The 23,446-nt window shown below is 39.8% G+C and overlaps 1 protein-coding gene across 1 annotated transcript; it reads left to right on the top strand.

Annotated features, from left to right (window-relative positions):
• The first annotated feature begins 1,287 nt into the window (after positions 1-1,287).
• septin2 (septin 2) lies at positions 1,288-23,446 on the top strand. The gene is made up of 13 exons (XM_076264885.1): positions 1,288-1,395; positions 10,330-10,366; positions 10,829-10,943; positions 11,333-11,419; positions 11,759-11,882; positions 12,859-12,993; positions 13,083-13,200; positions 13,894-13,995; positions 15,403-15,548; positions 15,723-15,806; positions 18,342-18,405; positions 19,160-19,265; positions 22,530-23,446. Exons 2-12 carry the CDS (start codon positions 10,343-10,345, stop codon positions 19,244-19,246), a joined length of 1,086 nt encoding a protein of 361 aa, XP_076121000.1. The 5' UTR covers positions 1,288-1,395; positions 10,330-10,342; the 3' UTR covers positions 19,247-19,265; positions 22,530-23,446.

The raw sequence follows: 23,446 nt of genomic DNA, 5'->3' as shown, positions 1-23,446 counted from the left end.
TGCAGGGAGTAGGGCTGTCACTTTTTATTCGAACATGACGTGAAATATCCGTAGTCGAACTATAAACTATTCGGTTTTTAGTACTGTGTAGCGCATTTACAGTCTATGATTAGTTTTATTTTATTGTTTGCCATCTCATTCAGTGCTCTATGATCCAGGGCTCATGACCGAATCAAGCCAATATAATAGCCAGTAGCCACAATGAGCCAATGCAGCCACCCTGTTTCGACAATGAAAGATAACGCACAGAACGGCCAGCAGACAGATAATTACGTCCCCAACTGTGGTGATAAAATGTGGTGTCTTGAAATACTTTGGGTTCTACACCATAGATGGTAAAGTAACCGTTAAATATAATGTTAAAGAATGTATCTGTCGATTGTGGCTTTACATCGGTCGAAGTTGACTCCATGTCGTGGTGTCTCACATAACTCAAAGCCAGGCAAGCTGAGGACAGGCGCTCTGCTCCATCATCGTTATGGTAACCAAACAAGTCTTCTTCTGTCTAGGTTTGTTTCTAGGTTTAAGTGTTGTTCTTCTATGTGGTCCACCTACTGGAGGGGAGTGTTTACAGCAGTTCCGTTTCACACATGCGCAGTCTACGAGTCACTTTGATGCGCGGTCTTAAATTTCAGTCGACTCAAAGACGCGACACATGCCTTAAAAATGACGCAATTCTCGTCACGCGCTCACCAGTGCCGCGTGCGTGGGACGCAGACGCGGGAGCGTACCATAGGCTTTACAGCAAATCACTGACGAGATGCGCGTTCAGGAGAGTTTCAATTGCATGGGAGCAGCACGGGAGAGAGGGTGAGGAAGTAGCGAGCTAGCTCTCTGTTTTGTTTGAAAGTCAACAGAATTGACGTTACCCAGCACCAGTGACGTTACCCAGCATCGCTTAGAGCGCCTTTAAAGTCTGAGAAGACTCAGAAGACTTCGGATAACAAAACAGTGCATTTTCATGCACTGTAATAAAAAGAAGAACAAGAAGAAGAAGACTTCGGATAACAGAACAGTGCATTTTCATGCACTGTAAAAAGAAGAAGACTTCGGGTAGCAGAACAGTGCATTTTCATGCACTGTAAAAAAAAGACAAATAAGAAGAAGACTTAGGATAGCAGACTTCGGATACATTTCATGCACTGTAATAATAATAATAAGAAGAAGACTTAGGATAACAGAACTGCATTTTCATGCACTGTATCTACGACGAACTATCTTGCTCCGCCTAATATCTTTGGTCCCGCCGTCAAGTTTCCGGTCGACTAACTCGCGAGCGCCCTCTGGGACCTTAACAAATCCAGGAAGTAGGCTACTGGAATTCAAAGAATGTGAGTTGTTCACAGCCTCTCTGAGAAGTTCAGATCACGCTTTCACGCCACAGATATCTAGACGGTAAGTGATTTAAGTATGTAAATCGACCATTGAATTCAGTTGTTCGAAACCTTTAAATGCTCTAGTGCTAGTTCTAACATGCAAGTTGACAGGGGGGGTCATTTTAAAACGACAATTGAGATGTCGACATTGAAGGTAAGTTAGCATAGCAAGGCAACTGTGTTGATGTAACGTTTACATCCATAGTGAAGTTCCTTGGTGTTTGACCTAACGTTAGTTAACTACTAACAGTTACACAGTGTTAACGCCATAATGTATGTATTGAACGTTGTCAAGCTTGTCCAAGATGATCTGTATAGTATCAAAGCGGGTATGGTTAACGTTAATACATGGCGGTTAATCATCAAGTAGCAGCTAGCGTTGTAATTTTTTTTACTATGGCAAGCTGGCCGTTGAGTGCTAACGTTAACGGGGACACCGTTATAATGATAACTAACATAAAGCTTAACTTAAGCAAAGACATGTTTGCCGTGCTGAGCAAAATCATTTGAATGGAGGTGAAAATGATCAGATGTAAAGCTAACAGCTACATTTAGCTGAGGAAGTAGACTACTTCTGGTGTGCAGACAGGAAATGTTGGAGAGATGACCCGAAAGCTAAATGTAACGTTAACGCTACCTCATATCGCTATTTAACGTTAGCTAGGTTAGTTGCGAACGCAGAATCCTGAGTATACGTCGTCAATAACTACCTATGTTGTAGCAAATGTGTAATGTAACGTTAGGTGTTTATTTGAGTGGAACGTTAATGTAGTGCTTGTAGAGATTAACATGATGATTTGGGCGTCACCGAAGTTGATGTTCGTGCGGATGAGCTTGACCGGCTAACAAGTCATAACGTTAGCCAAAGAAGGTATTTAACAGTTAACAAATATGTTAAAGATCTAGGCGTTGACTTGATAACAGCCCCGCCCCCCTTCAGTTCCGGTTCATTTTCTGATCCAGTTAATTTTCTCCATAGAGATGATGGGTGCAGATCATTTGTCTTTTTGTCCATCCTTCCTTCCTTCCTGTCCTAACCCCTCCTAATTATTTTCATGGAACGATAAGAGGATGGAGGAATGAAGGAGAGACCGATATGAGAAAAGATATTATGTCCTGCTCACTGACGCATCACGTTTAAGAGACGTCAATTACTGATGATGCAGCACATCATGGCTAGAATAGACCTGTCCGGAATAAGTCCCGCCTCCGAAACATCCGTGTCCACCCAACTTACGGTTGTCAAATGTCTATGGGAAATAACATGGCGTTTCGAAATATCGTACCTGTCAAACTGTAGGTGGCAAGGTAGAAAAAGCTGGTGGGCCGATTGGCCTACATACTTCTGGCATCTAGTTTACACTAGATTTTTTGATTGTCGGTGCGAGTACCGCCAATATGGCAACGTCCGATCTGATGACACACCGTGCAAACCCCTTATTAGCCTATAGGCTACAATGCGTGACCAAAACAGGCATGAACTTTAAAAAATAAAAAAAAATTTACATGGTAGTTCATGATAATTCCAGCATATAAAAATCTTTTCTTGGGTCTATCTAATAATTTATTGTCGCTATTGTCGCTGAATCCCTACAAACTTTTTTTTAAATGTGACCCTGCAAGGCGAAACCAGTCGCTTTGCGCACGGTGCTAGTTTGAGAAAATCCACGATAAACAAACATACGGGTTATAATGTCGAATTTCACATTTTCGCATAATTCCACAGTATACAGTCTACACTTTCAGATTGTGAACAAATTTCATGGAAAAACATACGTTTTGACTGTTAAACCCTGACTTTATTTAGGTGAAGATTTAACACATTAGCAGTCATTTCCTTTGTCCACGCCCCTATAAGGTTTTACGGTAGAGCTAAAAATTACTCAATGTCAGCTCTCTTTCGTTCTTGGCAGATGTAACCGAATATGAATGTGAAAGACTTGCCTTTCAGAGCACGAACGGTCAAAAGCACAAACTTTTAGAAATGTCCTGGTCATTTTAGGGACCAGGTTTTTCATTGACATGGCATTTTAAAAGTAGGCTATACAGTACACAATCCAAAGAATCTCTATGGGAAAATGAATGAAGTTTTTGCAAATACGGCTCAGATAATGTTTAAGAGAATCAACAGCCTTCGAAAACTTAGGCGTTAGGTTTGGTAAATTAAAATGTATTTTTTATTCGGTATTTTGTCAGGAGGTGGGTCTGCGCGTCTGCTTGATGCTGTGTATCCTAACTTAGGCTACTGCAGAGTTCACTACTATTTACCTCAAACAAAGACCAGTATGCTAACGTTATATGTAAACAATGTCTGTACAACATCGATTGCTGTAAATGGGCTGTGCTACCACGAAATGAGTCCAGTTTGACAAAATAATAAAATGGGTTTATAGGATATTCATAATCCACAGACCTTAGGGTTTAAAACAAGGGGTCATTTGTTCAATTCCGTTTATCCAACCCAGAGATATGTAATGGCAAGTGTAAGCTTACCCTTTAGCTTCGTTCTGGCCGAAGGCTATCCTCATCTCAGTAAAAAAAAGTTTTGAGAAAATCAACTTTAAAGTTTGTGAAACGTGTAAATGAGCGCAGCTTCTAAATGCTCCATTCACGCAGGCGGTAAAACTTGAGGCATTCGTATAACTTGTGAGGTAGCCTATAATGTTCGATCTACTTCTGAAGACGACAAGGAGAAAAATAGCCTAATGCTTAATGTATAGCCTAATGTTTTTGTTTTTTAAACTCCAAAACAAATTGAATCGGACCAATCGGGTGCAATCTCTGTGAGGAATCTTGTCAGCAACAACTGTTTAGGTGGCTGTTTCTTCTCCTAAATCTCTTGGCTAAAATGGAAAATTTCTTCAGAATAATTACGAGTGGATAGCCTATTTATGATGACTTCTTGAAGAGGCCAAAAGCCAAAACACGAAGTTATCAGACCAAAGAAAACAGAAACTTTCCTGCTCTCACGTACAGCAAGCGTCTGAACTAGGAAGAAAAACGTCAACTTTATCAAAACTTTAATGCGCAGCCTACACATTGGCCTTCAAAATCATATTTCTAGGTCGTTTTACAGTAAGATATGTCAATGAGTGATAGATAAGAAGATAACCTCATAACATATGACAAACGGCACTTCTACCATTGTCTGAGCGGCCTTCTGTAGGCGATTACCAACCTAGCAACTTTCTAGTTTCGGGTAGGAAACTGCCCGCCTGCTATGAACTGCGGCGTGTTATCTCCTCTAAGCTCAAGCTGCAGCCAGTTAAAAAAAAAAAACACATCAACCAAACTCGAAGCCTTTCCTGCTAGTCTGAAATCTCCGGTATGGAAGTAGGCTATTTTGTCCTTCATGCACGTCAGTTAATGCTAACTTACTCAACTTAGCAAGTGAAAAGAAGTTCTAGTTACAGTCCAATATTAGGCTTACCTTAACTTAGAGATGCACCGATATGGAATTTTAGGGCCGATAACGATAACCGATATTTATTGGTTTGTTGTGGCTGATACCGATACGATAACCGATAATAATACTCTTGAAAAAAATGTGAACAGTGATTTGGGGAAAGCATTTGATAAGCATAATTTTATTGCAGTAATTTTACCTACCACCAAATGATGGACAGAACTCATAATAGTCCTCAATAGTACGGCAGTCAACAACATAACAGTAGCCTATCCCTACAGTATGTGTGGCTCCTTTAAGTGAATAACGGCTCAGCTTGGAATAAGCTACAGTATAGCGACCAAATCAGAGTTTGTGAGGGAAACTTAGGTTTAGTTTCAACTGCGGGTAACTGAATAAAGCTGCAACTCCTCAGACTGTATCTTATGTCTACTCTGTTGCGCACAACCTGCTGCAGCAGAAATGAAAGGCGTTAGCCCCGAAGGTTTTAATAACTTATTATGATGACCTGTCTGGAACTAAAGCACGAATGGTTAGCATATTTCTAGGTAATAATACAAAACCCAAGCTAAAGTAATGCAAATATAATACTAAAACACAACTTAGAACTAGGCCTACTTATGTACTCGTCCCACTAACGAGTTTGTTTATTTGTTTCCCCGACCAGCGCGGTAAAGTGCAAACACACCAGCACAAGACGGCTCTAGATAGGGCTGAGCTCCGTTCTGTTAAAGATGAACTGAACTGGAATTTGAAGTAAAGGTGATATAACAGATGTATTTTATTTCTTCTCATTGGTACAATGATTAAAATGGCTGAATTTATTAAAAGGGATAAAATTGTACGTTGAAAGTGGTGTTGTTGTTACACGGGCGCCGCCATGTTGGATTTCAACAATCGGCTACGTCACTGGCATGGTAAGCTACTCTGCACTAGCACTAGCAGCCATAGCAGATAATGAGTCTGAGGCTAGCTGACATGGCTGAGGAAACTAACATTAGGCCTAGCTGAGTTACATATTGGCCATAAGCCATTTATCATAGGCTAGCCTACATCACAAAATCTCATACAAAATGAAACCAAACTAGTGAAACAAAGGCGAACACTTTAACAGGGGAAATTAATTTGGCATGAATCATACTGAACGCTATTTTGTCAATGAGCAGAAACACACACGACATTCAAACTATTGATAAGATGTGCACTATGGAAACTGGTCTGTAACTTTGGACGAATAAATGCCATTGACTTGCCATATCCTGACTTAAAAAACCCTTTTCTTGCTTACTTTATCGCAAACTCGGTGGAACAGCTTGTAGTCTTTTTCAATTCATAGAAAGGCGAGTCCACAGTCTATGTGCCATGGAGCCTAAGTTTCAACTTCGGCTTCGTTCATTCAATGCAGTCACTGGTCGCAATTACAAAGTCTGGGAAGGTTCGTTCAATCGTTTAAAGTTTTAAGTGCAGTAGCCTATCTGTCTCCTTTGGAATAATATCTCAAAGTAGCCTCAGGTGAGGTCCAGTGTTAGATAGGCTACCATACGATCCAACCTAGGAAAGGGCTAGCAGCTAACACCTTGGAAACACTCTTATGTCAAACTCCACAAGCTAGCACTCCGACCATAGAGAGTAAACCATGACTCCGACGATATCACAGATCGATAATAATGCTTTTACTAGCTGGTAACTAAACCACAGCGGGTCTGTAAACAGAATCCAATGTCCCTTTCTACTCACCCTGAAGCCAGTTGTTCACCGTCTCAGGACAGATTGTTGATGCGAGGGAGTTTAACTCGCAGTACTGCTATCCAAGAGACTCGTGCAATATCAACATCCACAAGGTAAAAATCTGCAAACTCTCCACTAACGTTAGCCTAAAATAAACGGCAAACTCGTGTATCCTCCGTGTATCTGGGGTCAACTTGGGGTAACGAAGTTTTTAACAGTTTCAAGGGAGGGAGAGAGAGAGCCCGTGTGAGTTGCTGTTACTAGTGCCAGTAGTCCATACTGCGTTAGCCTACATTGACGTGACAATGCGTGTTATATAGCTTATTTGTATATGCACGTAGCCTTCGCATAGGCCTAATGTAGTGGTGGTGAGTGAGTATGCAGTTGTGTGGAGGATGTACAGTAGGCAATGTATGTGTGTGAGGGATGGAGGGAGACAGAGAGACAGCGTGCGTGTTGCTGTCTCAAGCGCCCCTCGTCCAGTTTTCTACATGACCTAGGCTAGGTCTACAGTAGCCTATGTTGTGCCGCACAAAATGTATCTATGTTGTACATTGCACAAAATGTATACCCCCCGAAATAAACACATACATAAATAAACACATTTTTCCCGTCACTTTGGCTTCCTTGAACATTTTCCCTACGTTTCGCCACTGCTTTGCAACAGATAGATTCCAGTGTCCATGCTCCGGCAGCGCCCACAGTCATTTTCACCCAAATGATCCTACTGAAGGTTGAGCTGGAGCCTGAAACCCATCTAGTGGTAGTCAAGACACTACAGGCCTGTCCCTCACAGGCTCAAATTTGTAACCCATGCCATTAAAATTACAAATTTTCGTGTATACATAATATGCTGCAGCTGTTGCCTATAGAACTTCTCAGGTCCTACCATGCCAGTGACGTCATTGAACCTGGCAGCGTTCTAATACTAACAAACGCAATTTTGGTGTTGCTTAAAAAAGGCTACGTATTGATTTTTTTAAATTATTTTTTTAGTGTCATTTATTTTTAATTGTCATAATCAACACATTATCAATGTTGATTCTTTCAGTTCAGTTCATCTTTAAGGTTAAATGGCGGATCATTCACGAGAGGATTTTGAGATGCACAGATTTCCAAATGAACGCATATCCACAGATTTTGTTAGAGTGGTGAAATACATTCACACCGCTAACATTATATTGAGGAAAAAGTATAGCCAACCAAGCTCAAGTAGCTCAGTGTAGCAGGACGGACCTTACGTAGGGCTAAATTAGGAAATATCGGCACAAATTATCGGCCAGAATTCTGTTATCGGACCGATAATAATATTTTCATTTTTTCACTTATCGGCTAATAATATATCGGCCACCGATATATCGTGCATCCCTACTTTAAGGCATAACATGCACATTGATAAGTGTAATATTCAATGAACACCTTGTGTCTCTTTTGAGTTTGCTGAAACAATCAAATTATCCTTCTGTGTTGTTATATTTCATGTTCATGTCATGTTTAATGTATGTTCTGTTCGCGGTAGGCATTGTTTCAAAATAAAAATGCAGTTTCAAAAATAAACAAAACCATATTAATACCATATTAACTGCCCCCGTGTATTAACCTCATAGCTGAAGAAACTTTGCAAAATCAATGTATATGCTGCGGCTAATAGTTGGGAAATTACAGTATGAATAATACTTGTCATGATATTAGAATGTTTGGGCATTAATATCAAGGGGTTAGAACATGGCCTTGGTTTTGGGACCCATTCATGATATAGACAAGGTTTGAACAAAATCTGAGATCGTGCAGCAAGTAAAAGAGCATGTTGGGCAAGTTGATTGGTAATTTTTTTCTGCCTTCTTACAGAAAGAAGGATTCATTACAATGTAGGCTAACAGTTTTATGTAAAAGTGACTTTTCGGGGGTAGTATATGTGTGTGTGTTGAACTGATATACTGGCCTAAGAGGTCGGCGAGAGGAAAATCTTATGTTGGACCCTGGTAACCCTTTGTAGTTAAAGCCCGCCTTAGGGTTGAGTCAGACTTCCTTTCCCACAAGAACACACGAGAAAAAAAAGCCTCTCTACTGTCAAGACCACATCCTTCAGACAGAGCTTAACAAAATTTCGACAAAAAAAATGATGTCAATGAAACAGCCTTTTCCACTATAACATTATCTAAATTTTCATCAAAAGTAAACTTCTTTCTAATTTATCCACAGCATTAGACATGATCACCCTCTAAAAAATCCATATTTGCCCACCTCAGGCATACATTTTTTTCACATTGAAATATAATGGATTGAAATATAGGCTAATAAATGTGTCTGGGTGGTATGTGACTAGGTTGTACATTTCATGATAAAATGGCTCTAGTTATCCAATAATGGTCAAGTTTTTGACTCGACATACTGTACATGCTGTACAATTAGAAATGTAATTTGCTTAGCAAATAATAGTGTTCAAACTGTAATGAAAAACAGTTATTCCTGTCTAATTTGTGTGACTGGGTTGTTGGATTTAGCCTTACCCCTCATACTAATAAAAAAACAACAAATAAACAATGTAAAAAAATGTCAGAATTGTTCTGCTTAGTTTCTTAGGTGCTCTATAGGGAGACATTGTTAAAAATTTAGTAAATTTGTCTGCACGATTTACTAAATTGAGAGCACAATTTAGTAAAATGAGTGCACAATTTAGTAAAATGAGCACACATTCTCTCGATACACAAAAATATCTTGCGATGACACCATAATATTACTCTTAAAAATAAATTTTGAAAAATTAATTCGGGACAGCATTTAATAATCATTATTTAATTTCAGTAATTTTGTCTACTGCCAATGATAGACAGAACAAATAATAGTCCTCAATGCTACAGCAGTCAACAAAATAGCAGTAGCCTAGGCCTATGTGTGGCTCCTTTAAGTGAATCTGAGGTCAGTGAGTTTCGAGTTAGTGGCCAACGACAGTGCATGAATCGTTTTAATATCTATAGAGTAGGGCTGGGCGATATGGTTGAAAACTGTACAATTTTTTTTTTTTTTTACCTATTTGATTTACCAATGGCGGTTCAGTAGCTCCGCACAGACAGACACACTCCGACAGCCTCAACTTACGGCTCCATAGAAATGCATTGGGAGCAGCTGATTTTTGTCCGGTTTTATGGGATTTTATATTTATATTTATTGATGTGAGTTGAAAAGGACGGCCAAACGACATGTATGGGATTAAAGCAACACCGATACACAGAATAATGGCTTTCAATCTTGATTATGCTTTCTGTAATTATGTTAAATTAGAATTAAATTCTATCCTCCCAGCTTTCCCCCATAGCAAACCATAACGAAATAGTGTAGGCCTACACATAGTCTAAATGAAAATTAAAATCACAATGAACATTGAACAATTAAGCTCTTCATATTACAGTGTTTCCCCGCATGAAATTTGTTAGTTAAGGTGGTGGCTGTATAATATTAATTAATTACTTTATAATTACACTACCTGTCAAAAGTTTGGAGTCACTTTTTTTCCATCCCACTCCATTATAGACCACCAGCTGAGATCATTTGCATTGTTTTTTTTACTCAGGGCAGCAGTTTCATAGAATGACCCAGGCCTAAAGGCTATTATGACAATTAAGTTTGTTTAGCTTAAAAACATATTCATTTGATTACATTAACTTATGATATTGATAATTGTGTCCTCTTGGGGGCCCCGGTTAGCAGAAGCTTTCTGCAGCACTCGGGAGCCATGTAAAACATGCGTATTTGAGATGAACCTATGACAAGTTTTGCCTTAAATAATTGTATACAATTGTGTTGATGGTTCTTCCACAGGTTGGTGCTGACAATGTCTCAGGTGGATAAACTTAAGGTAAAGTTCTTTGTGCATTTTCAAAGACTATGTCTGCAATTGTATAGTTTTGACAGTACCAAAATAATGTAATTTCAATATTAAATTTCATGGTTGATAAAATGCTAGCAAGTGACATGTAGGAAGTCAAACTTCTATTAAATTGCGTCATTTGGGGGCAGCCGTGGCCTACTGGTTAGCTCTTCGGACCTGTAACCGGAGGGTTGCCGGTTCGAACCCCGACCAGTAGGCACGGCTGAAGTGCCCTTGAGCAAGGCACCTAACCCCTCACTGCTCCCCGAGCGCCGCTGTTGATGCAGGCAGCTCACTGCGCCGGGATTAGTGTGTGCTTCACCTCACTGTGTGTACACTGTGTGCTGTGTGTGTTTCACTAATTCACGGATTGGGATAAATGCAGAGACCAAATTTCCCTCACGGGATCAAAAGAGTATATACTTATATACTTATACTATATATTCACAGCAAGGTCAGTTCACCAACCCAGAGACACCTGGATATGTTGGATTTGCAAATCTGCCCAACCAAGTCCATCGAAAATCTGTGAAAAAAGGCTTTGAGTTTACGCTCATGGTTGTTGGTAAGTACATTTCTACTCACATTACATCATCATGTAGAATGTATTGTTAAGTCATGATGTTTCATGAGATCATATGAAGGGATGCACCGATCCGACTTTTTCAGTCTCGATACTGATGCCTGGGCTTTGTGTATCGGTCGAATCCAGTCACCAGCCGATCAATCAGTGCATCTCTACTACAAATACAAACAGGCTGATACGGGTTAGGCTTCTAGGCTATTCTCCACACTGATAGGCTGCAGAGAAGAGGCATGCTCTCTCGACATGCAAACACAGGGAAACACGCACGATATGCAAACCTTGAATGGGTTGAGGGTCCTCGACTGAAGCGTGTTAAGATTTGTTGGTGTATCTGGTTATTGTGACTGCATACATTTTGCTGTCCACAGGAGAGTCTGGCCTGGGGAAATCTACCTTGATCAACAGTCTGTTCCTCACTGATCTCTACCCTGAGAGAATAATTCCTGGAGCAGCAGGTGAGGTCATTTGGTTGTCTGCAGCAGCCCTTAGGCACTATTGTACCCCCAATATCATAGTGAATGTTTCTCACTTGATTCAAAGCAACCCAATTACTTTTAATAAAAATTATAATCAAAATGTTTTTAATGTATGTGAATAGGGGTAATGACTTTGTTTCATTAGATTTTTTTTTATTTCCAAATAGGTATTTTGTGTGAAATTCTCATTCATTTATTAACCACCCACAGCCCAGTTGCAGTGCCAACACATGCACCCATACCAGGATGATCCAAATTCCCAGTTACTTAGACAAGTATTATATTTTTCTATTCTTTTGCATTTTCTTATATTTGTAGAAAAGATTGAGCGCACTGTGCAGATCGAAGCTTCCACAGTTGAGATAGAGGAGCGTGGTGTGAAGCTCCGTCTAACTGTGGTCGATACACCTGGCTACGGAGATGCCATAAACAGCCAAGACTGGTACAGTACAATTTTGTGAAACTTTTGTTTATATATCAGTTAAGCCCAAAAATATTCATATCCCTGGCAACTATCTATTCAATTTTGATTTTCCCTTGACCAGTATGTTTGTTCTGACTGAATGAAATTGTCACATGGTGGTGGGCAGTATACCAGTCTTTCCGTTGCACCAGGCTGAATTTCGCGCTGGTGTGGAATTTTCACATACCGGCACACCTTTCGGATATAACGTTTGTAACGTGTGCCTGGAAGGCCACGCAGTAACTTTGCTGCGAAACATTGTCAACTGACCCTTATAATTGATATAAACTAGGGTTGTCAGTGTTAATGCGTTAATCGTGATGCGATTCATTTTTTTAAATCACATTAATCCCGTGGTGCCAAAGATTTTTTATTTTACACCGTCACTTGTTCTGTTATCAACGATTCTGGCTGCTACTATTTTGACCCTTTGATGCACTGTTTCTTGTCCTCAAACTGCCACAGACACTTCCTATTAGGCTTCTGCCTGCCCCCCTCCTGTAGTTATGAAGATAATAAACACCAATTCAGTTCTGAACTCCCGGTAGGCTGAATGAGCGTTTTAGTTTAAGTTATAATCTATGACATGGGTCGGCAACAGGTGGCCAAAGCTGGCCCGCCACCGAAATAATTTGGCCCAGCAGTCTGGCAGTCTGATTTTTAAAATTTTTTTGTCTTCTTTTACAATATTGATTTACAAATAGCCTATTCACCAATCAGACCACGGCGTTGGGTGCTTAAACAAATATGAGAAAGAACACCAGAACGCGCTAGGATCCTGCTAGCCTACTCTGTGCATAGCCCTCTGCCAGCAGTTTTTTATAGCACCAGTGAATGCTACAGTATTAAGGGTAATATGGATATATAGAAGGGATGACTTTTTGTACATTTAACTTAATTTTTCATTCATTATACAAAGAGATTAGGTTTCCTAAACCGTTCTTTTCTTGTGTAGTTTCAGTACCATTATTTCCTACATTGATGACCAGTTTGAGCGTTACCTGCATGATGAAAGTGGCCTAAATCGCAGACACATTGTTGACAACCGTGTCCACTGCTGTTTCTACTTCATCTCCCCTCTGGGACATGGGTATGTTATATAAACACACAAGCAAAACCAGAGTTGACAACCCCTTTTGCAGGCTGAAACACATCGATGAACCTGTGTTATTTTTACAGGCTGAAACCGCTTGATGTTCAGTTCATGAAGGCTATTCACAATAAAGTGAATGTTGTGCCTGTGATTGCCAAGGCTGACACCCTCACTCTGCGTGAAAGAGAGAGACTGAAACGGAGGGTAAAGGATTTGACACACATTTCACCCATTTTGCCATTGACATTTCTTTTAGTGTTAGATATGACTTTCCCTCAACCTAACCAACTTCAATATGACTACGACTGATCCGTGTACTTACTTGATGAGACATGAGACATGTATTTCGTACGTTATAGCATCTCATGAATCAGGAAAGTCCTGATTCATGAGTTTGACAAATTGTGCTATATTACATGTATATCTCCCTGGACTACACTCATATGTGCCGAATCTATTTAAGAACACATTGCACAGTCATATGTAGCAGTAGAGGGCCAAGTGCATTAAATGCACTTTGCAAGTTAAAGGTGCTCTAAGCGATGCTGGGTAACGTCACTACTTCCTCCCCCTCCCTCCCGTGCTGCTCCCGTGCAATTGAAACTCTCCTAAACGCGCATCTCGTCTGTGATTTGCTGAAACAGTTTGTTATGTTTTTATCGGCTAGGTTTTCCCAGGTTGTTTTTGTTGCCGTTTTTGGGGCCTGGGCTGTCCACAGAGATCACGTTTTTTTACAGTGTATTCAGGCCACAGACAGCTAGCGGTTGGTTAGGTGATGTTTGCAGTAAGTGACATAAAATGTTTTAGCCTAAAAAACACGTACCATCGCTTCGAGCACCTTTAGAGATCAACAGTAAACAAACTGGTCCATGTCATAATCATTTCTCTTCCTGACAGATTCTTGATGAGATTGATGAACATGGCATCAAAATCTACCATCTGCCTGATGCAGAGTCTGATGAAGATGAGGACTTTAAAGAACAGACCAGAATTCTGAAGGTACATCTGCCTTTGTCATAGCTAGTTACAGTTTAGTCATGGATACATGGATGGTTGGCTTCATATGGGTTTATATGGTTTGCCTCATGTAGTCACAGAAGTCTTTAAAGGTGTAAAGTTATGTCGGTTTATGTTTAATTCTGCATTGTCAAGGCAAAGAATGAAGCAGTGGCAAACATGAAGGGATAACACTGATTATTAGATGGTCTCAATTTTCAGATACAGTATGTATACAGGAGACGTTAAATTCCTTGTACTCTAGGTAGGGGATTTCCCACAATGGCCAATCAACAACCAAGCCTATTTAATATTACGCAACATGGCTTAGGATACGACAATGCACAGTAGGCTGGCTACAGTCGCAAAAGCGCCGCCTGTTGTACCCAAGATCTGTAACGCCCCTCCATCACAGTACCACATTAGCTGCTAGTAGCATGAATGCCTAACCAAAGCAACAAAAAAAAATTGCCAACAAAGCAACCTTTTTTGTCCACTAAAATCCCCAGCAACAATTTCTGTGTAAGCCTATTTCAGTGTCAGTCATGGTGATTACTAGCCTAGAAAGCCAGCCTGAACTTAGCTCCGCCCACAAAATTTGATGTTGGATATTTCGGTCTGGACTTGTTCCTTTGAGAAGCAACTATACCCGAACTAGAGCTGTTCGGACCAATCATTGTCTGGGCGGGCTTTGTATGATGATGGACAGATGAGCAATAGTGCCACGTCCATCATGTCATCTGAGCACGCTTCGGATGATTTGTTTGTAAGAAAAATGCTGGAGAAAAATCACATTCCAATGGAGCAGTATCAGACTCAAATTCTAATGCCATTTAGTTACATCACGTCATTAGCAAGTGAACCTGTTACACTGAAAGTGTTTTTTCACACATTATATGTGAAACTGCAGCAAATTCAGAGGTGACATTTTAAATAAGCTAGAAAGCCTGCAGTAAAGTCATGTCAAAAAAGTGAAGTCAAAATCATGATCAGTCAATAGGGTTTCATGCAAACTCATGTTTTTCTGTGAAAAGCAGACTTATGGCTACGATTAGAGATCAGCTAACATTATAGCTGTATTCAAACAGTCTGAAGAGCTATGCCCATGTAGCCTACTGCAATGATCCCTCATTAATCCCAATAATATCAGATGAAGTCCTTTTAATATAGGCCTAGCTACTGCTATACTCACTGACTATGCTGGCCTAAAGGCCCGTTGGTAAGCTGGTGTCCCTTTGGTCATTCATCCATGTAGCTTTGTACATACTGAATGACACGCTTGTCACACACAGGTTAGGGACTTCGGTTTGGGCAAAATGTACACCCTAGATTTTTGCTGTCAGTTTTGTTGCCAAACATGGGTCCTTAACAAACTAGATAACCATTTTAAGTACATCATTCTGTGTCTAGGCCAGCATTCCGTTTGCAGTGGTGGGATCAAACCAGCAGATTGAAGCCAAAGGAAAGAAAGTGCGTGGGCGGTTGTACCCATGGGGTGTGGTAGAAGTAGAGAACCCGGAACATAACGACTTCCTCAAGTTGCGCACCATGCTCATGTAAGAGGGCATTATTATTTTGATTTACTTGATATGGCACTGATATGATCGACAGTGCATGATTACTGAAATTGAACAATGACAAGTCGTCTTTCTTGCACCTCCATCTTGTGTACTAGTGCATTTCTATATGTTCTCTATTGATGAAAATGCACATCTATTTTTTTCCCTTAGTACACACATGCAGGATCTACAGGAGGTGACTCAGGATTTGCACTATGAGAACTTCCGATCTGAACGCCTGAAACGCGGTGGCAGGTTGTCTTCCCATGGTTATGTTTTGCCTCTCTCGCCTGTGTACGTACTGCTCTGCTCTGTCTGCATGCCTTTCTGTGCCTTCCCCAACTACCAAACACAGATCAACTAAAAACAAGATTAAACCATGTACTTAAAAATTATCTCCAAAAATATTGCAGATGCCAGCTATACTGAGCATAAATCATTTCAAATACACCGTTTTATGCAGCTTTGTGTGGCATTGTATTACAAGTTGAATAATAACTGGAAAATGATCATGATTGTAATAGCCCTGATCCCACCTTGCTGAGTAATAGACTACCTGACCCAACTCGTTGGTTAATGCTCTACTATACTGATGTTACAGGTCCAAGGAGAGAAGTTTTGTTGTCTGTTCTAAAAATATGAGAATGTAGTCAGGATTAGGGCTTTGTGATATGGCTGAAAACCGTATCACGATAGAAGTGTTTCATATCAGAAATTGTACTCTGTAAAGCGCCATGAGACGTGTAATGTTTTGGCACTCTATAAGTTAAATTAAATTGAAATTGAAAAATATCAGTCGATATAGATAATTATTGTTTTTTTTTTTACCTATTTTATATAAGGCCCAGGAGAGAAAAAATAAATTTAAACATTATTTTAAACTTGAGCAGGCCTGGTCTGTTTTTTAGTTTCTGGTTGTAGGCCTATTTAATCGATCTTCTTGCTGATCAGCAGCGAGGTGGCTTTAGACAGCGACAGTTTGTTGCTTCATGGCTCCCGACGTCGCCATCAGAGCTCCCCACTTCAGCGCTCAATCCAGACTCCAGGCACCCAACGTCAGATGCTAGTATGGCAGCTCGCAGGTCAGCCGCAGCTCGGTGGTCGTGGCAGCTGCAGATCTCTCGCAGTCTTTCTGTCCAGACATTGGATGTAGGCTACAGCGTCGTTCATGGATGGATGAGGGACTGCCGGTCAAGGCAAGCTCATCAGCCCAATGGAGTAGCAGCTAACGTTAATGTTAGTTAACGTTAACCTTAGGCATCAGCCGACTTGTAATCAGAAAAAAAGGACTAAGAATAACACAAAAACTATCGAAAATAACGTAAATAAAGAGTGAATACATTTAACTAGACAAATAAATACAAAAAATGAACAGAACATTACATAAAATGACGAACATTACATAAAAACAAACAATAACATAATGCCTGACAAATCGCTTAATTGCCTGGCAGACCAGTGATTTTATAAATGGATACATTTGGAAATACGGTCTCAAACCATCAATCTTATCACTCACATATGTTTTGTACTATGTATTCAATAACTGGTATGGTACATATATAAAGAGATAGTAACACTGGATTAATGTGAGCCAGGATCTGAGCGCCTTGCTCCTATATAGACAAATCGGACAGGTTAAAATTCAAGAGTGAAACCATTAATACACAAAGAAGAGAGAAAATGCTTTGAATGTTGGAGCTGATCAATAATGCATCACGGATTCGAACGCGCACCTGATTTGGCGCTACCGGAACAGAAGTAAGGCAGTGTGTTGCCTTCAGAAAGTTTGCAATACTTCGGTTTATCTATAGGAACCCTATGGATACTACCACCGAAGTGTAAGGCTATTTTGAACTTTGTCAGAGGTTTTAAAAATAGCAATTTATTTTGACGTGTGTGTATGCCCGCTGCCGTTGCTAATGCAAACAATGGTCTAGCTCAAAGGTTGTTTTAACCTCGGAACTTCCCTTTAACATGCCTTAAAAGATGTCTGATTCTAAGCCAGTTATCAATGGGGAAGGTACTGTTGAGGTCTTAATAACATTCCTATCTTTTCCCCTTGGCTTGTTCTTGCTGCACTGTAGTGCCCAGCTTCCTTTGCCTTTTTACTTCCTTTTACCTCTTTACTTCCCTTTACCTCCTTTTACGCTCTTGCTAAATGTTGCTGTGTTCATAACACTTTACAACCTAAGACATTGCTATGGATGTTATTAACTTTGTTAGACTTAAAAGTGATTTGCTGTTAAAGAAAAGAATGAGACTGAGAGACACAATCTTGTCTTTCTAGAAATACCATTCCACACTATTGCACTTCTCTCTGAATGTTGAAGAAACCATTTGTAATGGCTATATCAGTCTCAAAGTACACTGTAATAAGTCTATATCTGTATAGTTTGGGGGAAATGAGGGCATTATTTCATAATCCTGTACTCCTTTGTCATAGTCTGCTGCTCCTAACCCTTTTACATGGATGCATAGCAATATATGATGGAATATGTTACTTCGGCCACACAATTGATCTGTCAAGCTTGGCCTTAAAATACTTGATTGCCGTTGATCATCAAGATGAATGATAATATCACCCAGTCTTACAGAGTGCACTGTATTGTAATGTTAAAGTCTCCCGTTGCAGCTGGATCATAATCATTACCGGTATAAACGGATTTTTGAATATAGCTCAGTGATAGACGGATGTTTTTGTGTTTTATATTAAAACAATAAAGTACTCGGCTTTGTTTTTCTTGACCATCTGAGCCCTGCCATCTTTACTGTGTCATTTTGATCCAGGAAGGGCCCAGAACCATCAGAGGAGATGGACAAGGATATTATCCTGCAGGAGAAGGAAGCTGAGGTAAGGTGCCCAGTTGTAGAAAAGATTAACCTGACAAAGGTCAGATATGTGTTGTGTCAAAAACAATAGTGCATTGACGAGATATTTTGATATCCAAATTGTAACACATCTATAAGCATCTGTTGACCTTGAATAGCAACAAGTTATTGTACCTTTTTAAAACAATTCAGTGCAGTTAAAACGGCAGCTGAGAACTCATTCTGATGTTACTAACTCATAATACCAAGAAGGAAGTGTCATTGGCAATATGCGCCTGGAACACTTAATGTTGCACTATGTAACATTGTTAAATGGGTAGGATCATGACTAACTAGGTGCCTTCTTTGCATTAAATGGCGTTGAATATTGACACCAAGGGGTAAAGATATCAATTCTCCCAAGTTAACTAAAGATGCCATTTCACTGTGATTGGATGATTGAACTTGTGCTGCTGAGAGATGTATCCACCACTTCAAAATGAGTATACTTTGGAGGCACTGATGCGTACAGTCCCGGTCCACCATATGTGTTTGTAGGAGTGGGACAAAATGTGAAAGATGTGTGGGAGTCAGACAAATGATTTGGGAGCTGGACTGGATCCTGCAGGAGCAGGACTGAGTTCATCCCGCTCTAGCCTCTAGTTTAATGTATACTCATTTGTAACTATTATGTAATAGGGGGGAAAAAAACATAATTTACACATCAATATTGACTGACTAAAGATAACATAAAAGAAAAAAATATGTCAATAGTTTCTCTTTCTACCCCCCTGTAGCTCAGACGCATGCAGGAAATGATTGCTAAAATGCAGGCACAGATGCAGAAGCAAGGTGATGGAGATGGAGATGGCCTGCATGCTTGAAGGGCATAACGCCTGAAGGGTAAGAGCCAACAATGGTGGTCCAACATGAATATTCAGATGGTCATCTGCAGGGGCTGGTTTTACTAACTTTCATCTAACTGCTCATTTGCCATATTTGAAAGTTAATTAAAAGGTTTTTTTGAATGTGTTATCTTACCTGTGATAACTTGTTATGGATGTGACAGTTTTGCGCGGAATTGCCCTTAAACGTGAGCGCAGGTTTGTCGTTATATTTTTCATATGTGAGAAAGATTTCTCACATGCAAGTGGAATAGGGTTAACACAGCAATACTAACTCGTTGCAGTGTGCAATATATAACGGGCAGTTCATTTCGCATTTTCAGAATCAGTCTTCAGATGGAAACTTTCCCATTTCAGCACGCTTGTGTTCGAGCTCGCAAGCTGTGGTCGCTGACGTTTCCTTTTTGACATTTTCCTTATCTAGCCTACAGCAAAGCGCACACATCAACAATAACAATTAAATTAAGTGTTTCCCTGAAATGGAGGGAAATCGGTGATTTTGTTTGATATTGACATGGCAACGAACCGCAAATGTAACAATATTGTGCAGGCTAGTGTTGCACGGTGTATCGATACTAAAAAGGTATCACGATGCCTTCACGCAAAAAACGATACGATTTCCGACGTTTTTAGAATCGATACTTTATTAAAATAATAACGTTCTGCGTCTGTGTGAACTGCTGCTCTCACTGCTCCTTGCACGCATCTAGGCAAGTGGGCGTGTCAAGCAGGCATCTCTGAGTGAGTGAGTGCGCAGCTAACGTCAACATAGTTCTTTGCCGACAGTACTCTGCCTTGTGGATAAAACAAAAGGTGAAGTGAAATCTGGAACTATATGGGATACATCGGGAATAGTGAAGTAAGCCATCAGGGGGAATAGTGAAGGCAAGCCATCAGGTACAGAGGCCCGTTTGTAAAATATGTTTCAAAGTCATTTATAAGCAGTAGCCTAGGCTACGCATGGCTAAACACCTCGCAGACATATCCCAGCATTTTTAAAGAGTTCAAAGAACGACAGGTTAACGAATATGCTATAGAAAACACGACTACATGGTTAGTGCCAAGTTCTTCTCTTCTGCTTTAGTCTAGCCTAAGTAAAACGAGTATGGTTCTCTGGGATAAAGCGAACCTTCCTTCATCAATGAATTTTGACGAGACATAACGTAGGCCTACAGAACATTTTCAAACCTGTACCAAAACACATTTTTATTCAAACAGCAAGTCTGCCTCAAAATACAACAGAGAAATCATCAACTCAAAATGTCATTGTGGGGGGAAAAAAAAACAATGACTGCGTAACAGTGCAAATCAGACCTTTATGAATAAGAATAATAGCCTAACGCTAATAACAAGCCTTGCCAAAATTATGGGTCATTAAGTAAGAATACAAAATACTTGTTAGATTAAGTAGATTATGTTAAAACGACATGGACATTAGGCCGAACTTCCGACGTATTTTTTTTTGCACACACGCTGGCTCTGTCTGCTGCGCTGCCTGCACATTCAATGTCCTCGGCTTCGCGAAGTCAGTGCATATTCGCGCCTAATTATAGAACGTCAAAAAGAAACAAAGTAGCCGGGCTGCATCCAGACACTTAGCTGCCGTCGGGGGCTGCATGCAGTCGACTCAACCTCTCTACCGTTTTTAATGTTTATCAGAAAATAACTACTCAGTATTCTGATTGAGTATAATTTTCGGGACAATTAGGGCAGGATTCGGGACAACTGCTTGGATATCGGGACTGTCCCGAAGTTTTCGGGACGTCTGGTCACCCTAGATATATATCGTCTGCGATAATATCGTGATTGTTGTTTTAACGATGTGCAATTTGACATTATCGAGTATTTAAATTACTTATGGGGAAAAACACTCGAAATCACGCATTGAAGACTCATACATTCCCAGGAGGTGTATGCGGGAGAAGCCCCTGGCTGCAGCAGAGCAAGTGTCACGTGATCACTAGTGGGTCACAACGTTGTCCCACGCACGCCTAATGTTTATTTTGTGCAGCGAGAGTAGCCTACTTGGGATTTTATGCGGCTACTTTTGTCAAGTATCTGTTCAAGTAGCATTGATGAGACAGTCACGTTTTTTCCTACACGGTATTATTTGGAGAGAAAACATAAGCCTTTGAGTATTTTAATAGTCAGTTGTAAGCAAAGAACTATTCTCAAGTAACTCTTTTGTAAATGGACTGAAGTTCGCTGTAAATATCTACGTTTACCGATTATGCTAACTTTAGCATCTCTATGGGATTTCTCATATACATTAGCCATAAGCTAACGCATTAGTTTCTATTCTGTAACTTGGAATGGTAGCCTCTTGGAAGGCTAGTGCTCTTAAACAAAACATAGAAGGAAATAACTGATATGTACTCTGTTGGTCTGCTTAGTTTTACAGTGAACCCTATGTAAAGGTTTGAAAGGAACTTCAGCCTCAGACTTTCTCTTGGGAAACTGTTAGGCCTATTCATCTTCTCTAATGTAGCTGGCTAGACCATGTAGAATTGGAAATGTGTCATAGAGTGACAATGCATTGGTTGATTTGGTTAAAAAGTCACAGGTTAGGTTATTGGTTATTATTGTAATGATGCTATTCATAAATAATTAGCGGTAAAGTAACTCAGACTTTAACAAAACATTTTTTTTAAAGGATATCGACTAATTATCGTTATCGTCAAAATCACAAAAAAATTCTAGATATTATTTTTTGTCCATATCGCCCACCCCTAGTATTGAGATGATCAGTCAACTTGAATGCAAGAGTTTTCAACAAATGTGTGCAGCATGCTAATGATGCTAACCGGATTTAATAGTAATTTAGCTAGTCGTCTTCTATGCGTCCTGTTTTCACGATTGTAAATGTTTTATTTGGATTAAATGTGCATGCCTAGATGGCAAGGAGAGGGGGTTTACTTCTATACTGTTTGGTAAAGTTGCACGCATAGTCTACAATGAAATCTACGAGAGCTATGAAATTATGATTTATTTATTTGTCTGTTTATTTTTGGACAACCTACCGATAAGTAAGGCGGGATGTGTGTGTTGTTTATGCGGCTGCGTAAGCTGCAAAGCGCTGCGGGAAACACTAGAAGGGGTGTGTCAGGATTCTAACTTCTCACACCGCTCCTTGCAGTGCTTAGCCTCTACTGAATAAAATCAGTATCACTCACATCAATCCTGAATCTCCATTTCTGTCAGTGTTTGTTATCTGTAGAATCAGAATTTATACTAAGGTATAATTTGTAAATCTTATTCGTAGGTGCATAGCTGCCACTTAAGCTGGGATGGAAGGAAAACTTGCTAAAGTGCGGAAAAGTATGGCTTGCCATGGTTTTATTTTAAGTATAACTCCTGTGTGGAATTTTTGTATTTTCAATTGTATTTTTTTGTAAGCAGTATTACATTTTGTATTATGCATATACTGTTACATTACATTTAATATTTGACTGAATATAATCCAAATGAAGAATTATGCTTGTATTTTCTCCATTTGTTTTCTGTTTCTTTTTTTTTATATTGCTGTTAAGAGCCATACACACATACACACACACACACACACACACATACACACATACTTTTTTTTCAGTGTGCACATCTGTTGCAGCATTTACGTTTTCACCACAATTTAAATAATTTGATTGTTATTCCCTGTTATACCTTGCCTAAATGTATCACTAACCTGTTTTAGTATGTGGCCAAATGTGTTTTGGACAGCTATTTAGAGAGGGCTGTTTGTAAAGATTGGTATATTGAAAATGGGGCAGTTTGGAATAATAATTGGATTATAGTGGAGATGATGGATTCTGTCATTGCTGTTAACCTTGAATATGTGCCTCTGTCTTGTGTCTGTCTCTGCCTGATAGTGCTATGTTGTTGTTTAGGAATGTGAAGTATCAAATTGCATTTGAAGAATTGGGTACATGCAACAACTATCCAGTATTGAGTCCTCCCTTAATTAACCATTTTTTCATTGGGTTGGTCTGTTACAAAAGGTTATGTATTTGTGTAGTTTTAAATGGTAAGTAACAGATATATAAATGTGGATGCTCTTTCCTGCGTCTGTGTATGTGAATTTCCAATGCTGTGCTTGAACCTCCACTGTTAATCAATGTAACATTCCAGTCTTCCCCTTTTATTCATGAACTTTATAATAAACAAATAAAAAACAAGAAATCA

This window comes from Alosa pseudoharengus, unplaced genomic scaffold, assembly GCF_046254945.1.
Source record: "Alosa pseudoharengus isolate Yale_2024_CS ecotype anadromous, Long Island Sound unplaced genomic scaffold, YU_APseudo_1.1 YU_APseudo_1.1_scf_4, whole genome shotgun sequence".
NCBI lineage: Eukaryota > Metazoa > Chordata > Actinopteri > Clupeiformes > Clupeidae > Alosa > Alosa pseudoharengus.
The sequence above is the reverse complement of the archived record's forward strand: the minus strand, read 5'-3'. Positions and strand labels throughout refer to the sequence as shown.